The sequence below is a fragment of the Entelurus aequoreus genome, linkage group LG07 (assembly GCF_033978785.1).
Source record: "Entelurus aequoreus isolate RoL-2023_Sb linkage group LG07, RoL_Eaeq_v1.1, whole genome shotgun sequence".
Lineage (NCBI taxonomy): Eukaryota > Metazoa > Chordata > Actinopteri > Syngnathiformes > Syngnathidae > Entelurus > Entelurus aequoreus.
Genome location: NC_084737.1, coordinates 41,551,964 through 41,575,550, shown reverse-complemented (window position 1 = coordinate 41,575,550; position 23,587 = coordinate 41,551,964). Strand labels below are relative to the sequence as shown.

Below are 23,587 nucleotides of genomic sequence, written 5' to 3'. Positions count from 1 at the left end.
GGAAAGTGTTAACCGTGTAGTTACATGTACATGGTTTAATAGTATTGTTGATCTTCTGTCTATCCTTCCAGTCAGGGGTTTATTTCTTTTGTTTCTATATGCAGTTAAGCACGATGCTATCACTTTAGCTCCATAGCTAAAGTGTTTCGCCGATGTATTGTCGTAGAGATAAAAGTCACTGTGAATGTCCATTTCGCGTTCTCGACTCATTTTCAAGAGGATATAGTATCCGAGGTGGTTTAAAATACAAATCTGTGATCCACAATAGAAAAAGGAGAGAGTGTGGAATCCAATGAGCCAGCTTGTACCTAAGTTACGGTCAGAGCGAAAAAAGATATGTCTTGCACTGCATTCTAGTCCTTCACTCTAACGTTTCTCATCCACAAATCTTTCATCCTCGCTCAAATTAATGGGGTAATCGTCGCTTTTTCGGTCCGAATCGCTCTCGCTGCATTGTAAACAATGGGGAAATGTGAGGAGCCTTTCAACTGTTGACGTCACGCTACTTCCGGTAGGGGCAAGGCTTTTTTTTATCAGCGACCAAAAGTTGCAACTTTATCGTCGATGTTCTCTACTAAATCCTTTCAGCAAAAATATGGCAATATCGCGAAATGATCAAGTATGACACATAGAATGGATCTGCTATCCCCGTTTAAATAAAAAAAATTCAATTCAGTAGTCGAGAAAGCGATTGCAGCTATTTAGGATACAACACTTCTCAGACGGCAAGAGAACTTTCCAATGTCCGGCCGGGTCAGCTGTGATTCTACTTAGCGAAAAACTTCGTCCATTTGTTGAAGGAGAGTCAACGAGAATGCGAGCTCCCGTGGATGTGATAAAAAAAGGTAGCGTGTGCTTTGTATTACCTGGCCGTCGAGGAAAACGGCGAATGCATTTGGACTGGCAAAGCAGACTGTATCAGTTATTGTTCGCCATGTATGTCGCATTAATTGAAATACCACAACACTGGATATTGTTCAGATAAGTTACATTCAAGAATTTACACACAAAGCAACACTGGAGATGACTATGACGTGTGCATTTTCCGCGCATGCGTATTAGGTCGTGTTGCGCCGGCGGACGCAGGGGGGCGGGTTCTTAAACGGTGGCATTGTTGTGTGTGGACACGGATAAGGTCAGGTGTGATTTACCCTGGATAATCGGGGCCTTAGTCAGGTTTGAGACAGGTGTGCTGCAGGTGTGGCCACAGTGCATGTGCACGCCTGACATCGCTCACATGTGCTCTACTGAATGCTCAAGGAGTTTTTGCGTTTGCTCACGCATATGGAAAATTAGTGGGAAAATTTTTTTGGGTATCCATAATATGCCGATAGGGAGAAGTTTTTATTTACACGATGAGTCGGGTGTGTCTTGACCTTTGCGGCGGAGGCTTCGCCAAACCCCTGAGGCCGACTCACCGAACCCCTAGGGTTCGATCGAACCCAGATTAAGAACCACTGAAATAAAATATCAAAACATTTACATTTTTAGTTCAGTTTCCAACCAGGTGACATTGTATCTGCATGTCCATAAAAATGGCTCCCAAACTAACAGCTCACAACAACTGCGAATCAGTTCTCATCGTTCACTTAAAAGAGCCGTCCAAAAAACTTGACTCGTCCGCCAACGTCACATCTCTCAAGCACATCATCTTACAGCTCATCTATCACACACTTTTAGAGCATTTCTACTGCTGTATCCCGCTAACTTGTAAAATCCCAAAACTATAAATATTTCTAAATAAATAAATAAATAAAATGACACATGGCCACACACATTCCTCTGTGGGCGATCAAACAATTTGTACAAAGTATTTTCTAACGTGGTTCTGATGCGTATTTGAATGTGTTTTATTATTAACCGTGGGAAGGACACAGGAAAATATTAATCCCTTTTCCTGCAATTAAGCTAAAAACCTGTAATGTTGCTTCATGGGAAGTCTGAAGCATGCGCACACTCAAAAGGTGGGTACCAAAGACGGTTGATCCCACGGAGTAAATGCATTACATTGCAAATATAGATAATTTATAAGGTTATTTAGAGATGGGAGCAACATATTAGTTCTTTAAACTACGACTTCTGCAATAATTACTGTCACAAAATGTCAAAAAGAACAAAAAACAATAAGGTTGAGGTTACTTTTGTGTCGATAATACAAGGTGAGGGCTGCACACTAACAAATCAAAGGATGTGGGGGGCATTTTTATATTTTGCACTGTGGATTTATTAAAGGAAAAACAGCCTGCTTACCAGCTTTGTGTTTTTATTGTCAACATTTCAACCTTTTCTCATTACATTACACCAGTTTGCTCTTTTAATCCACTTTTTATTTTTTTAAATAACAGTACTTTTAGAATGTGTTATGGGCTGTGTAAAAAAATAGCTTTTGGGCCACAAATGGTACCCGGGCCATGCCTTGGACACCCCTGTGCAAAAGCAATATAATGCATAAGGCCATTGGTTGTGAGGCAATACAAGGAAACCAAATATTAAAGAGACACATGGACATGCATTATTACAATGTGCTCCTTAAATGTCCCCTACACAGTGACAAAAGCCTACAACTGTTAAGAGTGTGACAAATGTGTAGGGGAGCTCAAGCACCATCCATATCAGTAAAAGGGCAAACAAATCTTTTAATGTTCTAAAGTTTTATTTATAAGAAAAATACTTTAGGTACATACTGTACAAGCTGTACATTTAATGTATCAAGAAACTCAACGCATGTCTTCTTGATAGAAAGAAACCTGGTAAAATGATAGGAAGCAAAAACCTCAGGAGAACTCATCTTGGTGGCTTTGTAAAATTGAGCCAGCACATTTTCTCTTCAATGTTTAAATTGACCTGGTAACACAATTTTTTTTAAAGAAAACAAATATGAATCGTTTTTTACCCAGATGCTTTTTGTACAGAACTCTGCAAGATGAATAATCAAAAGCCCAAAGGCTGGCATCTATTCACTTGAGAAAAAGCCTTGCTGGGTGTGAAATGACGAAAAGCCAGTGCACGGTAGGCATGTCCAGGAACAAGAATGAAGAGTGCAGAGCCGATTTAACTTCTCTAACGTAAGAGAAGAGATGAAAATAACGGCATCGTTGTGTCGCTGATGGACCAACAGAAAGTTAATTCAATTCAACAGCCTAAATCCAAAATTTTAATACATTTTTGATGAATATTTCAAAGGTCGATGCTAATGAATGCATTGCATTGATAGCTACACAAACGCTCTCCAACATTGCAGTTAGGTCTTGTTCCCTTAAAGACTTATTTGACACCAAACTTTTGCTTTCAAAATATCAAACGGTTGAGAATAAAATATAAAAGTTCATCAATGCATCCACACACTGGCTATTTCCCTGATGTGCAATCAGGCCGGCTTATAAAACTATATCATATACAATGCTGTTTTTATCTATCTGAGATTCTTCCTTGGTCCTATCTCTCAGAGTCCATTTGTACACAGACGCCAACTCATTCAAACTGGCAGTGCTCCAAGTTATTTCCTACCGCATCTGCTGCTCTCTTCTTCTTCTTGCCTCCTCCTCTGCAACTCAGATGTCTACGAGGCCGATGCCTTGACTTGTAGTCCAGTTGCTCAATCCCGGCTGCCAATAGCCCCTCACTCGTTCAGGGATAGAATTATGTCATCTTCAAGGTCAGAGTTGTCGGAGCTGTCTGTTTGAGGGTGAAGTAGAAAAGAAATGGTCACTAAGACATCTGTCAGTGGATGAAGACTCAAACTGCCAAAACGACAAAAACAAAGCAGCATCAGCACATTTCTCTGGGTTTCTATGACATTTTTACCATTGCATGACAGATACCATTTTTTAACTGCATTGAAAAAAACATACAATTGTTTATAAGAGTACACTTGCATTGCTGCAAAGAACTTGGAGCCACAGTGTAGAAAACATAAATAAATATTTGCCAGGCACAAATAAACATTTGCCACATTTCTAATAATTCTTACCTTCTCACAAGAATGTTATCAGGAATTGTCCAAACATCTAAAGGGAACCTATGATGAATTCTGTTTTTTCTGACTTATTTGTGTTTAAAAAGCATTGGATACTCGTGTTGAAAAATGCCAAGTTATCAAATCATAAGGGTCAAATCCTCTGCGCAGCACGGGACTGGCAAGGTGGGGGCGTAGACCACGGCAAAAAGGAGAAAAAGAGGACGTATGTTGGTAGGAGATAAGAGGAATTGTTGTTTTCAGACATTTTATTAAAATCTGTCTAGAATTGTTTGTGTTATGTGGCTAACAAACAGACAAACTGGCGAAAACAAAACCTCTTTGTCAGAAGTAATCAAGTCTGCGTACTGCAAAGCACGCCATCTTTGTCTCGAGCGTTTCCAAGCCGACATAGCTGGTCACCGCACACTGCGAAGACATCCAGTGGGAGCGCTTCTTAATTGATTTTTTTAACATCTAGATCCTCCTCTTCTCTTTTTGCTGCTGTGAACCAAAGGCGAGGGCAACTATGGTGAGCAAATCAGGCTTTGCATATTGATTGAACTATGCACAACGCAGGAAATATGAGAAAGCTAGTTTTGATAAACCATCACCCAGAAACGATATTTGAAGCCAGCAAAGTTAAACATCAACTTTTGAGGCGTTTACATTATTAAAAGTTAAATTATCATTCAACTTTTCTGACAATCAGCCTTTTCCCAAAATGACAAAGAAAAAAGTAAACAGCTATTAACAGGGATAGCTTATATTCAATACAAGTCTAGAGAGAGGATAATAAAACAACAACTGTCGGGCTACTCTGTTGCTCATCAGCATCCACTGCCAGGCATACACATAAGGGGAAGACGGGTCGATCCATAAATTGGTGGTGTTGATACCAAGGTTAGTATCAGTATATGGTCGATATCGGAGTCATTAGATCAATTAGAACAATATTTAAATGTTTTGTTAATGTTTACAAATTCCAGGAATAAGGGACCAAAAGGACTTGGAGGGTAAATACTAAAGGATTTCAATGAGTAAGATAGTTTTTGCTTTTGTTTAATTACTGTGTACTATTGACCTTGTTTTGCTCAAACAAATGTAATAAAACATCCATCCATCCAAAGCTGAGATAGGCTCCAACGACCCCCCGCAACTCCGAAAGGGACAAGCGGTAGAAAATGGATGGATGTAATAAAACATTTTTTTTTTAAATAAGAGATTTTTACACTGTCATTCATTGTAAATACATTTTTAAAAATTACGGTTAATACATGCGATCGGTATCGACCGGTTTCACTAAAAGATCGGTATTGGAATTGGTAGCATAAAACCCTGATCGGAACATCCCAATATATAAACACATAAAAGAGTAAGTGAAATGTTTGTATGTGATTTTTAAAAATTACATTCAACTTTTGTGACAAGGTATTCCTGTTGAAAGAAAATGCATAACATTTATATTCAAGTTCAAAGGATTGATATTTATACACTGGTTGAAAATAGCCCCCTCAGAAATTCATAAGAATCGGGATAGAGAATCCTTGGGAACCGGAATCAAAACAAGGAACTAGAACCTTCCGAAATCAATCAATGCCCAACCGTAGTTATTACCATTATGTCTTGATGGAGTACACACTTTTTTTTACCACTGACAGCAAAACTTTTGTTGAAGGGAGCAATGTGCCAATGCTGCGCTTGACCACACGCACCATTTACACGACACCCATGGGTGCACAGGGTGCCAACATTTGGATCAGCTTTTTTTAAAAAGACAGACTCACTGACAATCAGTACTCACCATTTTCTCCATCCAGTTCAGCATCATCATTGTCAGAGTCGTCATCATTGTCGTCGTCGTCGTCATCATCGTCATCCCCTACATCTAAGTCATCCTCGAGAAGGCGAGCCACCTCTTCATCAGAGGGAGAGAATTCAACATTTGCATCGTCGTCGTCATCATCATCATCACCACCATTCTCATTCTCAAGCTCAGCGATAAGAGGATCTGTATCAATGTCATCATCAGAGTCGTCTTCGTCGTCGTCGTCATCCTCCTGATCATCATCCTCCTAGATACAAGAAAAATTGTAATGGTGTATAGCAGTGGTCCCCAACCTTTTTGTAGCTGCGGACCGGTCAACGCTTGAAAATTTGTCCCACGGACCGGGGTGGGGGGGGAGGGTGGTGGGGGGGTTGGGGGGATGTATTTAAAAAAAAAAAAAAAAAGTTATTTTTTTTATTTTTTTACATAAATACTGTATCCCTGCAGACTGCATTGATATATATTGATATATAATGTATATATTGTGATTTTTATGTTGATTTCATTTAAAAAAAAAAAAAAAAAATTTTTTTTTTTATTTCTTGTGCGGCCCGGTACCAATCGGTCAGCGGCCCGGTACCAATCGGCCCGCGGACCGGTACCAATCGGTCCGCGGCCCGGTAGTTGGGGACCACTGGTGTATAGTAAATAAATTAATTGTATCTCTACTTTTATCAAGACTCTTCAATACCTGATCCTCTTCATCCTCCTCTTCTTCCTCTGCTAGTCTTTGTCGACCAACTTCATAAAGCCGGCAAACTGTGTCTGTGTTTATCGAGTCTTGGTTCTATGGAATAAACGTATAAAGAAACAAAAAATACTATGGGTAAAGAAATCCATAACAAATGGCAACATCTTATAAACACAGGTTACCTCGATTACAGCAAGGTAGCAATCTTTAGAATCTGTACATAAGTCAAAAATATTCTTCTTGACATCAATGGTGGCTGTGAGGAACACAATAACATGTTATTAATCAAATGCTGTACCTTACAAGTGTTACTATTACAGCCAGAGGTATACACTGTCAAAACAAAAATGGTCTTACCAATTGGTTTGTAGTCTGTGGCATTGAAAGTTCTAAATGACGAACCAAATGGACTTTTCATCTGCATTTCCATCATATCGTCTTCATCATCAGCCTGCAACATTGCTGCAGACACACAAGCATCAGTGACCTTCGGACTGACTCAAAACCAGTGCATACACACATCTCTACAGGCTCTGTTCACACAACACCTTTAATATAACTGGTGAGTCACTATTTACCTCCATAGATGACAGTGCCATTGTTGTTGAAGACTGTTCTACACTGGTCCAGAGCAGGAACTGTGTGGAGGAGGTGGAAGGTTCGTAGATCCCACTAAAAATTCTAATTAAGGAAAACTACCCCTCATATCTATCAGAAAAAACTTTTAACTATGTAAATATATGTAGATGTGTATCCATGCAGCAGATGAGATTTTTCTTGAGATGGAAAAACATAAATGTTCCTCTTTTTGATAGCATATACTAAAAGTAAATGACTAAGAAAATTGGGGCTGAAGGATACAATCTCCGTGTTAATGATGACCTCCAGGCCATTGGGGTGGAACACACCACTGATGTTCATGTTGAACTTGTCAAATTTGTGGATGGCCTGAGCAGAGCGCACATCCCACAGCACACCGTCGTTAAGTACCAAGTCATCTGTGGGGTTGAAGGTGGCACAGTTCCTCTTGTAGTTATTAGCCAGGTCTGGGTTATTTAGAGTCAGCGTCACCTGGCCAGTCTGAATGTCATAAATCTACAGAGGAAAGCCTGATGTTAGAAGTCATCCATGAAGGTCAGCTTTATTCTGTATTTGTAAAATCTACAACACCAGTATACATACATGTGCAACATGCTCTTTGGTTCCAATGACACGATCTTGCGAGAGCTTACTAAACTCCACATAATGATCACCCAGGAAAGAGTGCCTGCAGACAAAGAAGGACAATAGTTAATTTAAAAAAATCACGGAATATCTGTGCGTGTATAAAGGAATGTACCGGTAATCCTTGTCATAGCTCGTTGCACAGAACAAGATCAATCAGAGACGTATTGCCTAGGTTGCACTGAGTTAATGAATTAAATCAAATGCTTGTGTGCCGTGAAGACAAGTCTGCAGGCCTCGGGCTGTTAGCGTGCATAATCAAACAGCACGTCATCTTTCGAACGTGCCCGGTTTTGACAGCACGAGGCTGCTGTATCAGTGGGCCAAAAGCACCATTGAGGTAGAGGCAAGAGGATATAAGACACAAGATACGGATTTCTGCAATCTTGTATGCCAATCTTTTATAATAGGGTCATCTTTATTAGTTTTATGAAAATACCTAAACCTCAACATGAACTTATTATCCACAATATCACTCGAATGGGAATCAATACAGGAACCGTATCGATAATGCTACCTTTAAAAAATTTTATAAAATACATGGTCTTAAATGATCATAATGTATTCCACTGAACACAATTAATGTCTCATTTATTCCAACATGTGGTTATAAGAAAAAAAATAGTTTAACTTCATGAACAAAATTTATGAAATATTCAACAAGATAGAAAGAAATGTCATTTTTGGACCACATTGAGATCTCAGATGCAGTTATACAGTAAAACGCTGCTACTGAGACAAACTTCCCTAAGAAAGACTAATAACTCACACCCCATAATAGCAATCCCCAGACACTGTATCATGCAAATATGCTTGCATGTGTGTCAATATAATTTAAATGATAAGAGTCATTATAGTAGGTACAGTATATCTATAAAAAAGAACTCTGGTATAAAAAATTATTTACAAAGTGAACACAGATTTGACAGCACCAATCAAAACAGAACTTTGTTTTTTGGGTAGTTAAACTTTTAACACCAGTATATATTGCATCCGGAAAGTTTTCACAGCACTTCACGTTTTCCACATTTTGTTATGTTACAGCCTTATTCCGAAATGGAATAAAAAAAGTCCTCAGAATTCTACACACAATACCTCATAATGACAGTGTGAAAACGTTTTAGAACTTTTTCAAAATGTATTAAAAATTAAAAATCACACAGTTTTTGCCATGAAGCTCAAAAGTGATTTCAGGTGCATCTTGTTTTAACTACCGTATTTTTCGGACTATAAGTCGCTCCGGAGTATACGTCGCACCGGCCGAAAATGCATAATAAAGAAGGAAAAAAACATATATAAGTCGCACTGTAGTATAAGTCGCATTTTTGGGGGAAATTTATTTGATAAAACCCAACACCAAGAATAGACATTTGAAAGGTAATTTAAAATAGATAAAGAATAGTGAACAACAGGCTGAATAAGTGTATGTTATATGACGCATAAATAACTAACTGAGAACGTGCCTGGTATGTTAACGTAACATATTATGGTAAGAGTTATTCAAATAACTATAACATACAGAACATGCTATACGTTTACCAAACAATCTGTCACTCCTAATCGCTAAATCCGATTAAATCTTATACATCTAGTCTCTTACGTGAATGAGCTAAATAATATTATTTGATATTTTACGGTAATGTGTTAATAATTTCACACATAAGTCGCTCCTGAGTATAAGTCGCACCCCAGGCCAAACTATGAAAAAACTGCGACTTATAGTCCGAAAAATACTGTAATTATCCTTGAGATGTTCCTGTAGCTTAATTGGAGTCCACCTGTGGTGAATTCAGTTGATTGGACAGTTTGGAAAGACACACCTGTCTATATATTAAAAGGTACCACACTTGACAGTGCATGGCATAGCACAAAGCAAGCATGAAGTCAAAAGGAATTGTCTGTAGACCTCAGAGACAGGATTGCCTCAAGGCACAAATTTGGGAAAGGGCACAGAAAAACATCTGCTGCCTTGAAAGTCCTAATGAGCACAGTGGCCTCCATCATTGGTAACCAGGATTCTTCCTAAAGCTTGTCGGCCACCTAAACTGAGCGATCAGGGGGGGAAGGACCCTAGTCATGAAGGGGACCAAAAACCTGATGGTCAATCTGTCAGAGTTACAGCATTCCACTGTTAAGAGAGGCGAACCTTCCAGAAGGACAACCATCTCTGCAGTAATCCACCAATTAGGCCTATAGGGTGGAATGGCCAGACGGAAGCCATTCCTTGGTTAAGAAAAAGAGCACATGGCAGCCTGCCTGGAGTTTGCCAAAATGCACTTGAAAGACTCTCAGACCAGGGGAAAAAAAATATCTGGTCTGGTGAGGGAGAGATTAAACTGTTTGGCATAAATGCTGTTTTGGGGAAACCAGGCACCGCTCATCACAGGCCAGTACAATCCGTACAGTGAAGCATGGTGATGGCAGCATCATGCTGTGGGTATGTTTTTCAATGGCAGGAACAGGGAGACTAGTCAGAATAGAGGGAAAGATGAATGCAGCAATGTACAGATACATCTAGCTCCAGAGCGCCTTTGAACTCACACTGGGGCGACGGTTTATCTTTCAGCAGGACAACGACCCTAAGCACTTAGCTAATGTAACCTAAATAGATATTAAGTTAAAGTTAAAGTACCAATGATTGTCACACACACACTAGGTGTGGTGAAATGTGTCCTCTGCATGTGACCCATCCTCTTGTTCACCCCCTGGGAGGTGAGGGGAGAAGTGGGCTGCAGCGGCGCCGCGCTCGGGAATCATTCTTGGTGATTTAACCCCCAATTCCAACCCTTGATGCTGAGTGCCAAGCAAGGAGGTAATAGGTCCCATTTTTATAGTCTGTGGTATGACTCGGCCGGGGTTTGAACTCTCAACCTACCGATCTCAGGGCGGACACTCTAACCACTAGGCCAATGAGTAGGTTTGGACATCTTAAAGTGCATTTGTTTTCTAGTTGGAAAAATGAGGTTGGGCGTTGTCTTTTTGTTTATTGTTATCACGTGAACATGACGGCATTTTTGCTCGTTTGTCCATGTAGATGGGCTAATATTGCTTATCCGATTTGAAGCTGACATATTCCCTTAACAGGACATTTGGCTTTAATGTCTTATATTTTTCCTCTTAATTTGTGATGCTTAGCGGCACTTCTCACTGGCGAGTCACGAAGCTCTCTGTACTGTGTGTTACCCCGCTCCAGTCTCCGCCGAGACAAAGATTGTTAATGACTGAAAAGAGGGGTCACTCAGTTCAGTTAATTTCACTATTAAATAGATGCTCTCAGGTGCTGAGAGCGTTGCACAAAGTAATATGTTTTTCTTCCTGTTTGAAGTGAGAAACGAAGAAATACGAGGCCTTACAATTCTGATTGGCAGAAATGGCTGTCACTCAAGTACCCGTGACAGCGGAGAAAAAAACAGCTCAGCCTTTTGCAGTTATGTACCACACTAATTAAAACCTCAATGTCGATTAATCGTGCAGCCCTATCTCAGGCCATAAGAAACAAAATTATCTGATCTGATAAAACAAAGAAGAAGGAAACCAGGCACCACTCGTCACCAGGCCAAAACCATCCCTACAATGAAGCATGGTGGTTGCAGCATCATGCTGTGAGGATAGTTTTTAGCGGCAAGAACTAAACCAACGCTTCCCATCCAATCTGATGGCGCTTGAGAGGTGCTGCAAAGAGGAATGGGAGAAACTGACCAAAGATAGGTGTGCCAAGCTTGTGGCATCGTATTCAAAAATATTTGAGGCTGTAATTGCTGCCAAAGATTCATCAACAAGTTATAGAGCAAAAGTTCTGAATACTTAATGTCATAGATCTGATTTTTAGGTTTTTTTATTTTTAATAAAGTTGCAAACATTTCTACATTTCTGTTTTTTTCTGTCAAGGTGGGGTGCTGAGTGTACAAATAATTAGAAATAAAATGAACTTTTTTGATTTTAGAAAATGGCTGCAATGAAACAGAGTGAAAAATTTAAAGGAGTCTGAATACTTTTTGTACCGACTGTAGCTTAATAATGCTTCACAGACGAATGGGCAAAACTGCCCAAAGATAGGTGTGCCGAGCTTGTGGCATCATATTCAGAAGTACTTGAAGCTGTAATTGCTACCAGTTGTGCATCAACAAAATACTGAGCAAAGACTGTGAACACTTGTGTGATTTATTGTTTTTTAAATTTTTAATACATTTTCTAAAAGCTCTAAAAAAATATATATATATATTTTCACATTGTAATTATAGGGTATTTTGTGTAGAATTTTTTAGGACAAAAATAAATGTATTTCAATTTTGGAATAAGGCTGTAACATAATATGTTGAAAAAATTAAGCGCTGTGAATACTTTCCTGATGCACTGTGAATAACTTACTTCATGATGAACACTGACTTCATCCCCCACAGTGCAGACATTGGGTAGCTCCATGAGGCTGATGTTAAAAGCAGGGAACCATCCTAAAAGGACAATACTTGAGTGAGTATTCACCCCTCAATGTACCCTAAACATGGTTGTACATAGTGACAGCTTTGGGCGCTTACTCGTGAGGGCTCCATGTGAGTTATGGCTGAACTGTGACAGCTGTAGCTGGCCTCCTCCTGGCCTGTGAACACATTGTAGAGTTTTAGTTGGCCTGTGCAGGTCCCGAGCATTAGAAACCGCTCACGAGCTGAGAAAGCACAACACATGAATCCACTTTCATCTTCATCAGCTTCTCTGAATACAGAGATTGGCCGAAACCTGAGAAATACACAGAACAGAGTTTTAAGAAATGACAAGGCTTTATCTCGATGGATCTCTATTTTCCAGATCCACCATACAAAAAAAACCTGAGAGGCGGCTATGTGTGCAAACCTGCTGAAGATGAGGTGTCTGTCAAAGCATCCTCCATCGACGCCACCATATTTAGGGTATATGACCCTTCTCGTGTGACGGGAGGTGAAATTAATAGGTGCTTGACACCTCTGTTTGGGCTCAGGGCACTGATGTTGGGTGAAGAGAGAGAAAGGTGGGCAGGTTGCAACTGGGTTCTTACAGCGAGCATGTTGTTCCCGCAAGTACTCAGTGATGATACTGTCTAATGCAGGGGGGGAGGGCATGTGTCTGTCAAACTGCTTCTTCATCGCTGGTGTCTGGCTAAAGGCGCCATGGTCTGACTTCTGCCTCAACACTCGGGGTTTCTTGCAGCTCATCACGCTGCACCCTGTGTGCCTCTCACGGGAGAAAACAATTCGGCCGATCAGAGGAGAGCCATTGTTACAATGGGGCACAGGCGTCAATGGGAAAGTAGTAGAGAGCCCAGCAGGTTGTGATGTAGAGGGGCGAGCTTGTAAATGGCTGGGTGCTGGAGTGGCTAAATGAGATGGATGACTGCCCAGTCTTGACCCAACACCATTGGCCAGCCGCGGGGTGCGTGGTAGAGTGCCAATAGCAGCAGTAGGAGGAGGGGGAGTGACAGGAACAAAAGTAGAAGCAGAGAGAGATGAATGTGACAGACATGTCATTGGTAGATCTGCCTCCTTGGTGAGGGCTGTGGCTGTGTCATGAAGGCCTTTGACTACAAGGTGGTTCCTAATAAGCAGAAGCAGCTCTTTCTCAGGAAAGGTGATCCTTGACTGAGCGACAACACTTGCTCTCTGTAGCCATGCCAAGGATACATCAGTACCGATCAGCAAGGGTTTTCCTGAGATTCTTTCTATGAGTTCAGCTGCAAACTTGCAGAACTTGACATGCTCACTGCGTTTATCCTGGAGCACAGGCTCCTTCATAAGCTGCTGGATGTGTCCACTACTAAACAAAGGCAGCTTACTGATGATCTGTCTGACAGAAGTGGACCGAGACAAACCCACCAGAGCCTTACAGGCCAGAGCTCGGATCTGATCTGCATCTGTAATGGGCATCTTTACTGTCAACAGGGACAGCAGGACCTGCAGGACAAATTAAACATTTTATTTAAAAAATGGGTCACAAACCCTAAGGCGGGTTTACAAAGACATATATTTTGATGGTTGTGTTGTGTTGAAGTTCATTACAATGAAAAGAGGTCTGTTGTCTCCTGTATGTAAATATGGTTGTCAAAATGTGTCCTCCATATTATTAAATGTCTCTCTACATCTTCCTTCAAAAATACATGTACTAATAATACCCCTTGAACAATGCCACAACAAAAGAGAAAACATGACTTTTTGTTTGCCGAGTACATATATCCTGCATACATTGGGGTACGTAGTTTGTGTGCAGATGTTTTTTGTGCTGAGCACAGGAGAGTCTTTGTGTGGCAGTTTGTGTTTGGGTAAAATTGCTTGGTATCTCAACTTTGGTAAAAAATGTGTTTTTTTAAAAGGACCAGTAGAGTGGAAAAAACAAGTTCACTTTATATGCCTACTTGTGTTTCATTGCATCCATTAAACCATCAGTCCCCAAACTATGGCCCGTGGGCCGAATACAGCCCGCCAGCGTCCAAAATCCTGCCCACAGGAAGTCCCAAGTTAAAAAATGTTTTTATAAAAAATAGTTGTTTGAATTTTTTTATTGTTATTAATATTATTATTTTTTAAAGCTGTCCTTTCTAATCCATTTGCTACCACTTGTTACTCAGTGTCTCCTAGCCAATCATATTGTCTAAAAATGCATTTTCCTATTGATAGCGTGACATCATCGCGCTCGCTCAGTGTCGGGTGAGCGTGCGGCAAGTACGCGCTCTTTCAGTCAATTAGGGGGAACCTTTTTTAAACCCAATGCGGCTCCCGAGTCAAAAAGTTTGGGGACCCCTGCATTAAACCATATCCTTTTGTATTTACAATCCGCAAAGTATGTGAAAACACAGTTTAAACATCACAAAATGCCACAAATTCAGTCAGCCATTTTGAATATTGCGCTGTGAATACCTTCGGCTATTTTCCGAGATTGACATCACAGTACGCTTTTGCACTCTGACAATGTTATCAGATCAGTCATACTGGAAATATGCAAAATTGGAAAGCGATGTGGTGTTTATCATTCACAATCCTTAAGTAAGACAAGAACACATATGCTTGGCTTTTTTAATGCATTCGAAATTGTAAATAAATAGCCAACAATTGATTCAACAGATCAAGAGTCCTCTGTTGCGCTCATTATACTCTCTCTAAAAACATCCCGAAACTGCCAACAATATTCCATTTACATGTCGTGATCTGAAAATTAACCAAATATGAGTGATATTGTTGCATTGATAGCAGTATGCTAATGCTATCTTACGCTGCTATTTTTGACACACCGAGCAGACGGCTGCTTCTGCTTAGTCTCAAACTTGCCAGAATTCCGAATTTTAGAATATAATTCATGCAGTGCTCACCATGTAGTAGAAAAATGTGGCCATGGTCTGACAGGCTGGTCGACTTTTTACATCCCCCGAGACGGCGAAATAGACCCCACAAGACGCCTCCTGAAGGAACTTTTTTTTAACCCATAATGAGAATTGCAATTGAATCTTTATCGAAACGGAATTATGTGAGCGTCCCGTCGGTCACCATCCCAGCAAGAGTGGAAATAATATAGACGTGCTTGTTTAATTCTGGTTTGTTATTGTTAGTTTGTATGTTTAGCACCTAGCAATGCAGATGCTAGTGTCACAATGAAACTGCATCCATCACTGGGCCTCTAAAACTTATTACTCATCCTCTTTGTGTTCGGGCTCAAAAGTATAAGGTCCTTAATCATATTTTTTCCAAAAGTAATAGTTGTTGGCTCTCATAAAATCTGCTTGATTGGCATTGTTATTGATAGGGAAGGGATCTTTGGTTCCTAGCGCGACATCACGCGATCACGTGATTGGCTTCCTTATTATCTCTCAAAATGGTTTGGGAATTTCCGTGAGATTGATACTATTTTGATCATATCTATTTATTCCCAAAACTTTGGAAGTATTTTGGTGTCATAAAACAGATATACCGGTATATGATAATAGCTTCAATAAAGAGGCAACTTGTTTTTCCACTCTACTGGTACTTGATTTCTAATGAAGTACAATTAATAATATATCATCTTGATATTATTTGCATTAAACACATATCAGTAAGATATTTTGAAGTGTTTAGAAATTGTAATAATACACATGACCATAGGAATTAATTAGAAAGTATAGATATAGATACATTGTTGGATATATTGTAGGTTACAACCTTACCACATGTTTTATCGGTTTGTAAAGACAATTTATGATAGGATTGTTTACTAGTACTGTATATAGAGAAGATCCATTTAACACTGCTTTGCAACCAGTTTGCTGCTGGTGCACTTTAGCTAAGGTTTGCGAGACATTGTCACTTCCTTTTTGATAACCCTTGAAAAAATAAATAGCACAATGATTTCTGTAACATGAAATGGATGGATGGATGAAATACCTTAATGCCATTGTTGGACTGCACCACATTCCACATCTTAGTGAGCACATTTTCGCTGGATTTGGTTAATTGAGGGAGGCGACGACGGGGCGTGCCCGAAATAAACTTGCCAATGCTGGACATGCGTTTGTCAGGTGCACAGACACAGTTAATGACAACCTGCAGAGCAGACTTTTGGATCTCAGCATCGTTTACAAATACTTCTCCCTCTGCCACAGCAAGAACAATGTTCATACCTGCAAGACAAAAACTCAAACGTATACAGCAGATCATAAGCAATAATCAATTGACTAGAAGACTAATTGAAAAAATATTCGCCGACTACTCGACTGTCAAAATAATTGTTAAGTGCAGCCGGGCAGAGGCTGGTATGTTTAAACATGTAATAATGTACAGTATTGATTTTCTATTTAAAGATTACGTTGATAACTGCTCAGAAATAATTTAACTATTAGGTCTGTACATACCAGCGCTTGAAACAGTGGCACCGCCTTCATCGACAACAGCAACAGTCTCAGACAACAACATCTGAGTCTTTGGTACGACTGTGAGGATACTCAGGATGTCAAGGGCATAGCGCACAGTATCACTCCTGCATTGAAAGAAACGTAAGTGTACCACAACATAGCTTAGCCAATGTAGGTGCAAAAGATCACTAAAAAACGCAGTAAGATGAGCATACTACATTCTCCTCACCTGCCATAGTAGGTCCTCCAGTCACAGGCTATGGAGATAAGTTGCAGAAGGAGTTGGACGCAAGACAATTTGTGGAAGACTTCAGCTGGTTCCCAATACAAACGTAGGGGGCCATACTCTATGAGAAACTCCATCATTTCCACTACCTGTTCACGACTGTAACTGACTGCCTGTGAGGATAAAAGCCAAATGATGACCAGACATCTCAGACTTAAATGCATCAAACATTCACGATTATTTCACCTAATAGTGTGGAATTTATGGAAGCTTGTACTCTATATACCTTGTAGTAGGGCTGTGAGTGAATAGGAGCACCTCCCTCTGTACGCTGCAAGGACTGCTTCACCTGCTCCACTTTGATGGCCAGATGAGCCTCAAAGTACCTGCGCAGGGCCATGCAGGTGTGTTTGGCTGTCTGCCTGCTGGAGAAAATCTCGTCGTCGCTTAGCAGTGCACCCTGGTCATCTGGGTTTAGGATTTCCAATGTACTAATCTGAAAGATGTCATATCATACATAAAAAATAAACATCGGCTATAAAAAAATTTAAAAAAAGACTTCAGCGTATTAGTATGTAAGATTTTCTGTCAGCAATACAGATGTATGCATTTGCATGGTAAGAGTGGGGGTCACATGAGGCGAGCTTCTGGTTTAGCCTACCAGATTGACGAGGCGTCGCAGCCCATCCTGCTTGTCAAAGAGTTCCAGTACAGCGCGAAAAGAGAAGGAAATCGAGAAGAACATGGTGGCGTGGCAGCAGCCGGATGCATGCGAACATTCCAGCAGCCACAGTGTGTACCCAACCACATCTGACAGGACAGAGTGGGGCAGCATGCACACCTTGGGAGGAGAGGTCAATGAATACAAATACGGTCCTACTTCCACTTGCATGTTATTGTTCAAACTGTGTTGTGTGATGTTACAGTGGCCAACGATATTAACTATACTTCTTGAATAAAACCTCTGCTTGTTTTTAAAGAATACTTAAGCCTACTACGCTTCTGTACTTTAATGTTGGTCATTATGGTGGTCCTTTGAGAGCCAAGATTTTTCTGAGGTGGTACTTGGTGAAAAAAGTTTGAGAACTACTAGCATAAGATATTTTAATTACCCTTTCCATTGCATCCTGGTTATAGGCAAGGTAATAGAGGCACAGTGATACTCCAGTAGCAGCCATAGAGGGCCTCGGGATTTCCAGGAGCTTCTGAACTCCACTATGCGCCACAAACTCGGCAGCAAACTTCTTGTGAAGCAGCAGAGAAGCCAAGTACTGTCAGAGAAAAAGAAAGAAAGAAAAAGAAAATAGGTCTGCATGTTCTTGCATAAACAGCATTTGAGAAAAGGTTTAGAGGTTTAAGCATTGGTGGATGATTTACCTTCAGTGCCTCAAATGTAAGCTGAACATCATTGGTCAGCTTTAAATCCATGTAATGCATGAGGAGCTCACGTGCTCCCATTTGCATGAATACTGCTAAAAGCTGAAGACAGGAGAAATAAATATTTTGATAACAGGAACAATAACAAAAATGGACAATTTGCTTCACAACCCAACCTAATAATAATGGCAGGGCCGTTAAAAAAAAGTTGACTCAATACTTCAAATAAACCCTTATTAATAGTATTCGATGCAAAAAGTGACAACCTGGACTGAATTTTTGAATTAATCGCGATTCTCATTTATAACGATTCTTAATCGATTTTAAAAAATTTAAACTTTTTTTTTTTTTTTTAAATAAAACTGACACCCAATGATAATTAAAACGTACTGACTTTGAATCGAGAATCGTTTTGAATCGAGCATTGATTCTGAATTTAATCGAATCGTGTGGTGCCCAAAAATTCACAGCCCTATTGTCTATGCTATAAAACACAAACTAACCTCCTGATATTCTCCCAGAGGAGTGAGATACTGCAGAATGAGTCTCTGCTCGATCTCTGGGGTGAGAGGGTATAAGTGGTAGTTGTTGCCTATCACCCAGGGGCTCATCTCAGACCAACTGCTGTTGGAAAGCTCGCTGAAATTCCTCTCTGGCTCGGGTAGAGAGAAATTTAACTTGTGCTTTGCAGTCCTGCCACTCTCTCTGTCTGCTTTTCTTTTCAGGTAACTACTACCATCAGACACACCTTGGTGGAGCAGCGAGCCTGGGGCCGACATGGGCTTCATCATGGTTTTAACAGCCGAGTTGGCACGGCTGCTGGTCTTGTGAGGGGAGTTGAGACGGAATGAAAGGTCATTTTCAGGCTCTAAGGCAGAGAGGCTCATTTCCCCATCTTCGTCTTGCTCGAGTCCTTCCCTTTCAGACCCATTTTGGCCCATTGAGAAAGGCTTCACCTCAAAGCCTCCGTCAACAGTCTCCTCATCCAAAGGAAGTAAAGATCCACTCAGGGTTTTTCTGGGGGTGGGGCGCTTGATTTCTCTTTTAGTCTCTGCATCTTTATCTTGAAGCTCACGTAAGCGATGCAGCATCAATGGAACCTGTTAAAACCAAGCATTAAAACAAGCTGATGGACTGGTGTAGGGAAATTGATGATGGGTGAACAATCTAGGGATTAATATTCATAAAACAAATTGTGTAACACTACTGTGTGTACTTTTAGAATAGAACATTTCATTCTTGAATAAAAAAGTATTCGGAGAAAACAGCATCCCCTACTGACCAAAATGGAGTTCTCTTCTCTGTAGTTGGCTGCAATGTCCTGGTTCTCCATGGCACCTGCCAACAAGCCTGTGGCATAGATTCTGAGGGGCTGCTCAGCCTCCCGAGCCCACTTGAACAACCTTTCAACTATTCCCTCCTGAAAAGAACAAAACCAAATAAATGAAAGATTAAGAACAAGGTTAAATGATTGAGTGTAGAGAATGCTTATTCAACATTTACTTTGTTGATACAAGATAAAGAAAAGCAATGTGCCTGCAGGTTGGACTCTGACACTAACTGGTGGGGACTATTGACTATGTGGTGTTAACCACCTCTCAAAAAGTACTTTTAACTCCATATTAAACAATAAACTCTCAAATTTATTGAAGTGCTACTGACAATTTAAAATGTTTAATATTAGCAGTGAATGGGAGTCAAAATCAAAACGGGAAGACTACTTTATTTGATGTCGTAATGATATCCAACTTTACTATTTTTGCAAACATGTCTCGCTACAGTATAGATTGTAGCAGAGTATAGCTTAAACTATAGGACCTAAAAATGGGCCAATCAGTCGGCCACCCATCAATTACGGACGATGTTCATGAAAACGACAGGTGATCACCAATGCCGTTTATTGACGATCCCCTCTGGCTGACACTACCGTATATTTATTTTTAGTCCCTCCACTGAAAAGATAGCAGCTAACTGTGTATCGCCATACAGTTTAATGAGGCACCTCTAAAATAATCACAATAAGATCTATTAGCCAGGTGTGTTTAACACACAAGGAATTAGACTTTGTAGACTGTGCTCGCTTTGTTCAATACAAGAAAAAGAAAAAATGCAATAACTACCATCACCTCTATTACGGCAAATAAACTTGTATTTCTATCTTTAAAATCATTATAAAGTATCATTATCACTATTACTTAGATTTTACTGACTTCACGTCCGGTCATTAAATATACGTGGTGGTGAAGCTCGCTCTGTTCTCAATGGGTACTAGGTGCCATTTAGCCTTTCTCGAAGAAAAAATGCTCAATGCTTGCGTTGCTTTTGGCTGTACGAATCGCTCAAAATCGCAAAAAGAATAAACATTTCTTCATAGTTCCTCGAGAGGCAATCAAAAAGGCTGGAAGAATGCAGAGTCAAAGAATGCATGAGTAGTTTACAGTGATAACTATGTTAAAGGTTTGTTTGATATAATTTTAACGTTTATTATTTCCCATTTAACTATTATCTTGATATTATTTGCATTAAACACATTTTCTACGAGTGTTTCAAAAAGCACCAACTCGACGATTCTAAAAGAAAGCAAATGTGAGCAAAACCTAAAAGAGTTAAGTTTTTACCAAAGGCAGCCATCATAAATGAATCTTTCAGCACATACGCAATGTTGACATCTGTAGTTATATTTTTTTTTTTAAATGGGGGAAAACACGCTACTCATAAACGACACGCGCAACAGCAACACACATGCCAGTAGACGCAAAGTTAAATCATGAAATGCAACCTTGTCCCAGCAGAAACGATACATAATTATCCGGGAGAGTCTTGATACCAATTTCCTTGACCCAGCCACACACAAAGAAATTGTAGACCTCCATGCTTTTCCAAATTTCCGTGTTAAATGGCATCTGGGGCGCAATAGTTTGATATGTCTTGGAAGGTGACTGACGTATAATCCTTAATGTCACTCGACAAATCTTTTTCTGATAAAGTATTGGGATAAATGATATTGCATAGTTTGTATTTTTGCTCATATCCGCTTTATGCAGGAAGATGTAACTCGGATAGTTCACGCAATGCTTGCTGTACAACAGCCATCTTGGCTGGGTTGACCCCCACTGGTTTTTCCTCCCAGGAAGAAGTCACGTGTCGAAATACAAGCAATTATAAAAGCAAGCCAGGCATGCTTATTGCTAAGCTAGCTTGAAACAACACCAATAAATAGGTGCTTAGTAGAGTGTAGATGGAAGCCCGTTACAGTAGAAAGTAAGCAGTTATTAACATACATTTAACAAGTAGATTATTAAGAATTAGCGAGAGTATAATATAACAATGTCTGTGTAGCAGTCAGTACACGACACGTAAAAGGGCGGATCAATCCATAAATTGGTGGTGTGGATACGAAGGGTAGTATCAGTAAGATAGTAGTGTAATTAAGTCGATATTTTAACTCCCCCCACATGTTTTTTGTTAATGTTTAATGCAGGGAATAAACAAAGAAGAACTTTGAGGGAAAAAAAACCAAATAATTTTAATCCTGGTAGATAATAGTTTTTACTTTTGTTTAGTTGAAGTGTACTACTGACTTTTTTTCATCAAACAATTGTATGTAATACAATAAAATAAGTAACTAGTTTAAATAGTGTGTTGATATTGAAACATTTACAGTTAATCAATACAAGTCATCATTATTGGAATTAGCAGATCTCACTCATGGATTATTTGGTATTGGAATTAATTCGGAATTGGCAGCATGAAACCCTGAAGGGAACGTCTTAATAGGACCACAATAAAGGTTAATAAGATTATTTTGAGTACATAGTTTGATGCAACTTTTAACAGGTGGCATCGCCTTACAAATTACCCTATCAACTATGACAATAAAATGACACTGTAACATCATATAATAATGTACCTTTTCCTGAAATACCACTGCTGTCTCTAGTCCAGGCATGATGTTCTGAAGCAAGCGACAGGCTGCTGCATTGAGGGGAAACTCTCTGCTGGCCATTACATAACTATTCACCAACTATATGGGGAAATAAATGTTATTAAGCACTTGGAGGTTCACTTCAATGAGTATCAAATAGATCCATTCACTATATCCTTACTGTGTTCATGAAGTCGTCATTCTTAAACAGGATCTTGAGCAAATGTCCCAACACACATTCCGGATCAGCCCTCCCTGGTGGAAAATTATAGCACAAACAACATTTATAAATGTATACACTACATTAACAATAATACTTTCTTCCATGTTCTTTGTCTTACCAGGATGACGATCATCAAAAGGGTCTGGGTCTGCTTTATGGTACTCCTCTGTCTCCTTCTCAACAAGCTCCGAGATTCTGTGAATGTTAATTGATATATTCCTTTAATATGACCAAATTCACTTGAAATCTGTAAAATAGCGAGTCAGTTGATCTATAGAGAAAAAACACTTACTTGGTAAGAATGTTAACTAGCTCCTGTGTGCTGCCTTGTTGCTCCTTTTCCCATTGTTCCAGTAAAGTAGTCAGCTCTGCCTTGGCGTCCACACTGGCAGATGCCGAAGCCATAATAACTCTGCCTATTATGGCGTCCATACTGGCAGATGCCGAAGCCATAATAACTGCCTATTAGACACCAAATTCAAATCAGTATTCAAGCCAGTACCTCGCAATATTCTGTAAACCCACATCAGCAGTTGTGATGTGTCTTACAAACACAGACTAAACACTTTAGTGATGATACAATGCAAGGTTACATGAGTCGGCCATAACAGAATGATGATATATTTAGCAAAACAGGAACACAGATTGACTGTTCGCAGGTGCAAAAGTCTCCAGGGACTTAAACTGTCAAAATTACAAGACGGTTCAAAATAATACGTCAGCAAGAGAGCATACAAAAGCCATCACTCTGATTGAAGCTATATGTTGCGCAGTTAATCTTATAAAATATGTGTAAACATTTGCAGACGTAAATCTGCTTCTCCAACAGGTCGCATCATCGTGGCTAACAAGGAGGCTAATTTAGCCTGCTAACGTAAACGTGGTCACTTCCAAACTCAGTGCTGGATGTATAAACAATGTTATCCAAACATGTACATTGCAGAGTGTCAGACTCCATTTACGAACCACGACGACCGACCAGAGCACTGAACTAAGTATTAGCCACGAGCTAGCGGCATCACAGGTGAACCTGTTTAGTTAGCTAGCATGCTAACTTACCTCGTTGTTCCGCTCAGTTCTTCCTCAGTTTTGCCAGATCTAACAAGACTCAAATGTGACGATACGCACTCAAACCTTACCGCTGCAGGCTAACGCTGGCGGTACCGGAAAATATCCACAGCCAAACCTTTGTATTTTAATTTGGCTTTTTGTTGTTGCTTTACTGTCATTATGGCGAACACGTTCTCTACGTCATTGCAGCTGCGACAGTCCACTTATTATGACGTCAGCACT

At 40.0% G+C, this 23,587-nt stretch overlaps 1 protein-coding gene across 2 annotated transcripts; it reads right to left on the bottom strand.

Moving 5' to 3' along the window:
* Positions 1 to 2,645: 2,645 nt before the first annotated feature.
* LOC133653883 (DDB1- and CUL4-associated factor 1-like) lies at positions 2,646 to 23,556 on the bottom strand. Of its 2 annotated transcripts, none has more exons than XM_062053690.1 (25): positions 23,354 to 23,556; positions 22,587 to 22,756; positions 22,413 to 22,489; positions 22,253 to 22,326; positions 22,057 to 22,170; positions 19,429 to 19,566; positions 18,650 to 19,246; positions 18,147 to 18,248; positions 17,882 to 18,040; positions 17,431 to 17,610; positions 17,056 to 17,265; positions 16,773 to 16,942; positions 16,544 to 16,668; positions 16,077 to 16,312; positions 12,547 to 13,619; positions 12,234 to 12,432; positions 12,067 to 12,149; positions 7,657 to 7,741; positions 7,336 to 7,569; positions 7,053 to 7,146; positions 6,832 to 6,936; positions 6,657 to 6,730; positions 6,475 to 6,570; positions 5,760 to 6,030; positions 2,646 to 3,675 (listed from the first exon to the last, which is right to left on the bottom strand). In XM_062053690.1, exons 2-25 carry the CDS (start codon positions 22,745 to 22,747, stop codon positions 3,620 to 3,622), a joined length of 4,713 nt encoding a protein of 1,570 aa, XP_061909674.1. In that variant the 5' UTR covers positions 22,748 to 22,756; positions 23,354 to 23,556; the 3' UTR covers positions 2,646 to 3,619. The 2 variants fall into 2 exon arrangements, with proteins under 2 accessions (XP_061909674.1, XP_061909675.1); XM_062053691.1 differs by having other exon boundaries at positions 23,434 to 23,545.
* Positions 23,557 to 23,587: the final 31 nt, after the last annotated feature.